At 44.1% G+C, this 8,623-nt stretch overlaps 1 protein-coding gene across 1 annotated transcript in view; it reads right to left on the bottom strand.

The window, feature by feature from the left end:
• LOC138150933 (progonadoliberin-2) overlaps window positions 1-4,610 on the bottom strand; it is a 5,904-nt gene extending 1,294 nt beyond the window's left edge. The window contains exons 1-3 of the mRNA XM_069074339.1: window positions 4,457-4,610; window positions 992-1,146; window positions 574-633 (exon numbers count right to left, since the gene is read on the bottom strand). Of these exons, the coding sequence (XP_068930440.1) occupies window positions 574-633; window positions 992-1,123 (192 nt within the window). The 5' untranslated portion in view covers window positions 1,124-1,146; window positions 4,457-4,610. The remainder of the gene's footprint in view (window positions 1-573; window positions 634-991; window positions 1,147-4,456) is intronic.
• Window positions 4,611-8,623: the final 4,013 nt, after the last annotated feature.

The raw sequence follows: 8,623 nt of genomic DNA, 5'->3' as shown, positions 1-8,623 counted from the left end.
TCTGTCTGTCTGTCTGTCTGTCTGTCTGTCTGTCTGTCTGTCTGTCTATAATGTAACATGTGTATGTATATAGATACACACCATATATGTATGTAGTATACACACACACACACATATATATATACATATATATATATAAAATGGTGGTCTTCTCTAATGTGAGGTGGAGGAGACTTAAAATGTAATAAAAATAAATTAATTAAATTAATATTTTAAAAATAGCTCCTGCCTCACAGGAGTGTCCAGAGGATCAAAACAATATGTATTAGAGAACCCAAGCTTCTTATTTTTACAGATGAAGAAACTGAGGTCCAGAGAAGTCAAGTTGCCCAAGGTCACACAGGTGACTACGGAACCCAGATCCTCATTGGCTGGCCTGAGGTCTCTCATGTGGGCAGGGGAGACTCCATTTCCTCACTTAGAAAAAAGGGGTTAGGAGGGATGGGGCTAGAGAAGGAATGGATAAGACAGCAGGAGAGTGGCAGAAAGAGTCTATTCCCTTTGTCTCCAAGGGCCCTGGGTGGAGCAGTGGTAATCAGGGTAGGGCTGGGAGGACTCAGGGCTTGCTCTCACCAGCAGCATCTTCAGCAAGGACATCTCACCACCATCCCATGGCTTCCCTTCTTCAGAGGCCTGAGCAGAGAATGGAAAGCAGAGATGAGTGAGGCCTTTTCTCCTTCTTTCTTGTTGATGGGGAGAGAAATTATGATCCTAGGTCTCCCCCAAAGCTTTAGAGATAGAAGGGGTGGGAGAAGGGCTGCCCATATCCATCATTCTGGCCTCCCCAGGAAGATGAAGGTGGTTCAGGGGCCCAGGTTTCCATGGGAAAGGTTTGGATCAAGGTATCTGGACTTTGAACACCATCTCCAGCACCAGACTCTCTGATAGTGGAGAGTGTCCATGTGCACCCTGGAGAGCTGCATGGGAGAGGAGGCCAAAGTAATGAGGGAGGGAGAATGAGGAAGGACGAATGGACATACATTTCACTTACCTCTAGGCCTGGGATCCCGTCTAAGGCCCTCTTCCCCCCAGGATACCATCCATGGGACCAATGTTGAGCATAAGAAATCTGGGTCCCTAGGACCAGCAGCACTAAGAGCAGGAGGGGCCGTAGACAAGACATGGCAGAGAGGTTATTCAGGTGGCCTGGAGGATGGAACAGAGGGCAGAAGAGAGTCACCGCTCCTGCTTCAGCACACTAGACCCCTGGTGTCAAGGTCTTGATGCGTTGTTGTTGAGGACAATAATCGACTCCATTCTCTGCGTCAAAGGGTTTTGTGGCAAAAGCAATTTGCAAACTTCTGAAGCACCATAATAATATAACCCCTCTGTAGGGGCACTTACCTGTCCCTTTCTTCTAGTCAGCCTCCCATCCCAAAGGAAACCAGCTCAGACCTCACTTCGTTATCCCCCCTTACTCTAAATTCTGCTTACTGTCCCAGAAGTTCTGGGGGGGGGGAGAATCTAAAGAATTAGAGATGATGGTACAGAGTAGTAGACAGTACACTAGTCTTCAAGTCAGGAAGACATGTGTTCAAATCCTACCTTAGACATTTACTGTGTGACCCTGGGCTAGTCACTTAACCTCTGTTGGCCTTAATTTCCTCATTTGTAAAATGAGGATAATAATAACACCTACCTCCCAGGGTGCTTGTGAGAATCAAATGAGATAATTGTAAGCACTTAGCCCAGTCCTGACCCATAGTAGACACTGTATAAATGTTAAGTATTTATTATTATTACTTCATTTCCCTCCTATTCTCAGCTTCTTCATCCCTTAAATGGGGGAGCTTTCAATTCTAGGTATGTGATCTTATAAAATCCCTTCCAGGTGTGAAGGGGGTAAGCTTGTCTTGCTTTTAAAAGGGAAGGTGGAGAGAGGTACTGACTTCATCGGAGAATGGGGGATCTGGGAGTAAGTGAAGGGTTGGTCTTCTGCCCAAGTCTCCAATCCATCCTCCTATCAGTAGCAAAGTGATTTTTTTCTAAAGCACAGGTTTGACTACGTCCTGCTCCTGCTCAATGAGTTCCAGGGGCTCCTCATTAATTCTTGGGTCAGATATAAAACCCTCTGTTTGGCATTTAAGGCTCTTCATAACATGACTCCTTTTGCCTTCCCAGTCTTCTTTTTAAAAAAAATAAAGTTTTTTTAAAATTTAAATTTTTTATTTAATATTTATTTAAATTTACTTAATTTATTTAAATTTATTAATTAAAATTTAAAATATTTTTTACATCACCATAGTTTCCCAAGTATTCTTTGCCCTTTCTTCCCCAGCCCAGAGTCATCCCATAAAACAAGTGGTATTAGGGGCGGCCAGGTGGCACAGTGAGTAAGAGCACTGGCCCTGGAGTTGGGAGACCCAATCGGTTCCGGCCTCAGATACTTAACACCCACACAAAATAACTGGCTGTGTAACCTTGAGCAAGTTACTTAACCCCAATTGCTTTAAAAAAAAAAAACAAGTAGTATTTTTGAAAGACAAAAAATGAAAAAGAAGGAAAAACTAGCATAACTGATGAAGACATCAAAAAAGCCAGAACTCTTTTGGTGTTCTTACACTTCAGTCCCCTCCCAGCCATCTATGATCCAGTGATGCTGGCCTCCAAGCTAGTCCTTGAACAGAACACGCCATCTCCCTTTCCATTGACTACTCCTATCCCTAGAATGTGTTACCCTCCCTCCTCCTCTTTCCTTCAAGAGTGAGCTCTAATCTCATCTTCCGAAGAGGGTCTTTCTCAACTCCCCAGTTACTGGTCCCTTTCCCTCTGAGATGACCTTCTCAATGACTCTCCATATATCTTCTATGTATGTAGTTATTTACATGTCTGCCCCTTTAGAATGAAGTTCCTAGAGGGCAGAGAATGTTTTATGTCTTCAGTTGGATCCTCAGGGCTTAGTACAGTCTCTGCCATATAGTAAATGTTTAATAGATGCTTGTTGACTGCCTGACTGACCTCCAGGGAAGGAGGACCCACTCTCTCCATTGAAGCCTATTCTCCTTTTAAAATCTTTTTTTTTTTTTTAAGCAATTGGGGTTAAGTAACTTGCTCAAGGTTACATGGCCAGGTGTTTCTGGGTGGATGCTAAGTGTCTGAGCCCAGATTCAATCCCTGGGTCATCCTGACACTGGGGCTGGTGCTCTTACTCACTGCGCCACCTGGCCGCCCCGTGACTATTCTCCTTTTAAAGAGCTCTGATTTCTTAGGAAGTTTTTCTTTATATCAGTCCTCATTTGTTAGGTTTCCACTCTCATTTCCTGCATCCAAGTTCCCTTAACTTGTTCTACCTTTAAGGGCCAAGCTGAACAAATCCAATCCTCTGAATACATTAAGAACATTATGATTTCTCCCCAAGGTTTTATATGCCATGGCCTCCAGTCCCTTCCCTATTCTCATCACCCTCTTCTGAATGTTCTCTGGTTTATTTATTCAGTGGTCTTCCTCACAGACCCAGAACTGAACTCAGTACATACCAGATGTGACCTGACAAGGGCTGAGTACCATTATACTGTACATCAGAGCTCTCAATTCAGTCTGAGATTGCATTGGTATTTTTGATTGCTATGTCCCAGGATGCGGCTTCTCAAGTCACAAAGTGAAATTGAAACCTGAGAATGTTAAGGCTGAGGGCCTCAGTCCCAGTGTCTTTTGCTCTGGAAAGCAGGAGGGCAGGGAGTTCCTTCCACCAGTCAACTATTCACTCCCTGTTAGAGGGGCTCAGGAGTAGGGAACAGGAAAGGTGGGAAAGAAAGCCTGTTCCCCAACCCCAAAGATAGCATGTAAAGTCATGTATCAGGGTAAGCAGAGGCTCGGTTTCCTCCAGGACAAATTTGTAGAAGACATAAAAAGAGAAGAGAAGAGAATAAAGGTAGCAGGGAGGGGGAATCTACAATTAAGAGACAAGAAAGTGATAATTTCTCCACATCTTTCTGTCTCTGAAGAAACTGCTTCCACGCCCCCCCATTTGACTTTCCTCCAATTGATGGAGAGAAGGGGCCAAACATCGAAATCCAGAAAAGAGACAGGTACCAAGAACACTGGAGAGAAGAGGAGGATGTTGGGAGGATCCCAGAGGCAATGAGAGAGGACAAAGAAAGGTTTGGAGAAAGGGGAGAGGGGGACTGGAGGAGGACAAAGGAAAGAAATTTGAGGATAAGGGAGAAAGGACAGGGTAAGTCTGGGACAAGGGACATAGGGACAGCTTAGGTGAGGAGAGTGAAGAAAGGGAAGTCCTAGATCAAGGAGAGAAGGGACAGGACACAGGAGGAGCCCTGTGGGCAGGGGGAGAAGGAGCTTGGGGTAAATGGGAAGGGTATAGAAGGAAACAAAACTTTGAAAGAAGAGGGAAAAGCCAAGGGAGTGGGAGCAGGGCTGAGCCCTCTTTAGGAAGGAATAGGAAAATCAAGGAACCCACGGACCTGGACAAGGAGAGAAAGGCTGCAGATTTACTTACCTGAGAGAGGACTCAGACTCCTGGCTTTTGTGACAGCAGCAGAGACTCAGACTCCAAGACTGGCTACTGGGAGTATTTATCTAGGACTGGCTCCACCCCAATTTCCTTCTCCCTCTCTCTCCCCCCTTCAGTTGCTGGGCTGAGGAGAGGGCAGGGCAGACAGACAGTTTGTCCGGATCTAGACTTCAGAGAAGGGAGAGTCTTACACATACACCTATTCGGAAGGATGGGGAGAGGGATGAAGTATAGAACATGAGCCATGGGTCATGGGGGTCAGGTAACTTACTCACAAATTGTCAGGGCTGGAAATGTCCCTATCTGAGCTAATACTAACACTATGAATCACTCACCAAATCAAATGTGCCTGAGATGTGTTCTGTACTATCACTGTACAGATGAGGAAACTGAGACCCAGAGAGGGGAAAGGAGGTGAGCCTAACCCTATGTCTGCTTTTCTACCTGATTTGATTTCTGTTGCCAATGGGAAAATCCAGTTTCTCATATCTGCATCCTGGAGCTTGATGCTTCCCTCCTCCAGATGCGACCACTCTTTATCACCACCAGTCTGGATTATTGATATGTCCTCCCAGTACATCTTTCTCCATCCACTCTGCTAAACTATCCTTTGTAAACACTCTTAGAACAATCTTTCTTGGGTGGTTCAATCATTTCTCTGCTCAAAAATCTTCGGCAGTTCCCTTTCACCTATAGAACCAAGCTCAAACTCCTTGGCATTCAGACTATGGGCAACTTGACACTGCCAGACATTTCAGTCTTATCTCGTATTACTGTCCTCTTTAAAATCTTCTCTAGAATATGCTTCTCCCCCTTACACAACCTGCATTCTCTCTTACCACCCACAATGTTCCCTAGGCATGGAATGTCTTCCCTTTTTGATTTTCTGCTTGCTGTCCTATCCTTCCTACCAAATATCACCTCCTGTACGACGCATTCTTTGAATTTTATCTCCTCGGTAAGGACACTTCTCTCAAATAAAACTTAATTTTGTCATACTTGCATGTATTTATCATATATTATTGCATATTATCTATGGTTATGTTTTATCCCCTTACTAGACTATGGGTTCCATGAAAGAAGGGTTATGTATTATTATATCATTTCATAAAGTGATATATAATTCTTCTTATTTCTATGGCATGTTAAGGTTAAAAAGTGCTTTCCTCATAACAACCCAATAAGGGAGGTATTTTAAGTATTGCCTTCTTTATTTCACAAATGAGGAAATGGACACTGGGGTGGGGGTGGGGATGTGGGTGGGGGTGGGGAAGTGACCTACCAAGGTCACACAGCAATCAATATTGGCACTAGACTTAAACCTAGATCCCTTGGCTCCAAGGCCAGCAGACTCTTATGACTAAAGTATATATTTCTCCCCAGACTATGCATAGAGCTCTGCACTAATAGGTGCTTAGTAAATGTTTATTCATTCTCCGTTATCCCTTTTGCTGTAATTCCTCAGTGGGCAGCTATTTTCATTGTGAGCATAGATACATTTCAGCCTTTTCCTCTCGGGAGGTATTTTCCTATCTGTGAAATGGGCAGAGGATCAGCATGAGGCAGTTCATTCCAAAGCCAGAATCCCTCCACAAACACTCCCCTCTCCACTCACCCTTGGAGAGAGCCAGGATTTGGGGGAGGGTTATAAGTTTCGGGACCCTGGGATGGGTTAGCCCCTGGTTTCTCCTTTTCAGGATGGAGAACTAGGGTCCATTGGGACAAGCAGGGGACTTCTTTCTCTGTTCCTGCAGTATGTCTGTGGAGTCAGAGGGAGAGTCCCCAAGCCATCAAGACTTCAATTCAATTCAATACTATATATTTATTTAACATGTATAGGGCTCAGTGTTGGAATTTGGGGAAGATACAAAGGAAAATGAAACACAGTCCTTCTCAAAGAACTGACTATATATTAGGGAAAAGGACACATACACAACTAAGTATGATGTGAGGTATATTGTGATCGAAATAAATGAGGAATTCAAGCAAAGCCCTCTAGTGAAGTTTGTGGAAATAGAGGTCCCTCTCAGCTGAGAGGATCAGGGAAGTTTTCATGGAGGCCTTGAAGATGGGGAGAGACTTCAATATGTAGCAGGGGAATGAATACACCCAAGCAGGCAGGAGAGGGCAGGATGAGATCAGGAAAGAGCTAGGGGTCCTATTTGGTTGACATGCAATTTTTAAATGGGAATAGAACAAGTTATAGGTTAGAGCCCGACTGCAGAAGGCTCCAGTGGCTAAAACAAGAAGCTCACCATTTATCCTTGAGCTGATGGAGAGCCACTTAAGATTGTTGAGCAGGGCAGGGATGAAGGCCTGATCTGCTCTGCTTTGGGAAGAGTATATGAAAGCTGGGTGAAGGATGGATTAGGGATGAATCAGGGAGATCAGCTGGGAGGCTATGACAATGATCTAGGGGTGATAGGGAGAACCTGTACTAAGGCAGAGATTACTAATAATTAGCAATTATTTAATAAAGAGAAGTGGAAGGTTAAGGAAGATTTGGGAGAGAGAGAGACCCTGAACAGGTTTGGTAATTGGTTTTCAGTTCATTTTAAAAATCCCATTTGGTTCTTTCAACTCTGGGAGGAAAGTGCTACATTGTCTCCATTTTACAGATGAGGAAACTGAGTCACGTCAGGTTGGCCACACAACTAATAAGCCTCAAAGGGGGAATTTGAACCCAGGTGTCCTCTGACTTTAGGTTCAGTGTTTTCATCCCTATACCACATTCTCTTCTTCATGCCAAGGTCTGAACACGAAAGATTGGTAAATGGAGGCATCATTGACAATGCAATTCAATGAGCATTTGTTATCTACTGTATGAAAGGTAGAGAAGCAGTGAGGCCTAGTTGAGAGCCAGCTTGGAGTCAGGAAGAGCTGGGTTCAAGTCCTGCCTCTGACTATGTGACTCAGGTCAAGAATACAAATTGCAGAGGTGGTACTAATATGCACTGAAGGAGGGGCTTTACTCACTGAGAGTATCTTATACCAAGGAAATCATAGGCTTGATTTAAAAATGTGGAAGGCACAATGGGCTAGGCATTGGAAATATAAAGCTTATATTTCATGGGGAGATACACATGTAACCACATAAGTGAATACAAGATAATTTGAGGAGTGAGTCCCAGAACTAGGAGATCAGAAAAGGTTCTATCCTGTAGGCAGACCTGCAATGAGCCTTAAAACATGCTAAAAGATTCTAATAAGCAGAAGGTCCAGAAATTCCAGCATGGGCAAAGAAATGGAGGTTGAAGATGGTGAGTTGAGGGAATAGAAAATGGGTCAGTTTGGCTGGATTGTAGAGATGGACTGGAGAAACTTGAAGCAAAAAAAAAAAACCAATTAGGAGGTGACTGCAATAATCCAGGGAGAGATGAAGAGGACTGGGATGGTGGCTGTGAGCAGAGAAAAGGGGATGGCAGGGAGAAATGTTGTAGATACAGGGTCAACAACACTTAGCAGCTGATTGGAGGTGGAGGTGTTGAGTGAAAAGTTGAAGATGGCTTCATGAATATGAAGCTGGAAGACAGCAAGATTAGTGATGTTCTCAAAAGAAACAGGGGAGATTAGAGGAGAGATGGGTTTGGAAAGAAAGAGAATGAGTTCTATTTTGGAGATCTAAGTCAGAGATGGCCAAGGGACTTCTAGTGAAGCTGTCTGGGCCAAGAGCTCAGGAGTGTTGTCAATGCTGGGTACGCAGACTAAGTCTGAATAGAGAGATAATGGGTCCACTTCAAAGGAAATCTTCCTGGGAGGCTGGATGACCACTTGCCAGGGACATCTTAGAAGGGCATCTTATTCAGGCACCAGCTGGAGTAGGTACATTCTGACATCCCTTCCCTTGTAGGGGACATTGCTCATTTTGATGCAGCTGAATTAGCTTCTTGGGTTATCATATGACCCCAAGATTTGTGAACTAAAAAGGGAGTTGTAGATAGCAAAGAGCAGGCCTATGACAGAGTTTGGAGGGTCATCCACAGTTAAGGAGTGGGGTATAGATGATGCAGAAAAGAATGAGACTGACAAATCATGGTCAGAAGAATCTGGCTCAGGGTAAGGGCAAATCCTTTCCTTCTCTGGGGCTCAGTTTCCTTGTCTGTAAAGTGAGAGTTGGACTAAATGAACTCTAAGAATCCTTTTGGCTTTGAC

This window comes from Petaurus breviceps, unplaced genomic scaffold (assembly GCF_028583685.1).
Source record: "Petaurus breviceps papuanus isolate PSGF00001 unplaced genomic scaffold, PetGlider_PUasm1.0 140, whole genome shotgun sequence".
NCBI lineage: Eukaryota > Metazoa > Chordata > Mammalia > Diprotodontia > Petauridae > Petaurus > Petaurus breviceps.
This window is presented reverse-complemented; position numbering and strand designations above follow the sequence as displayed.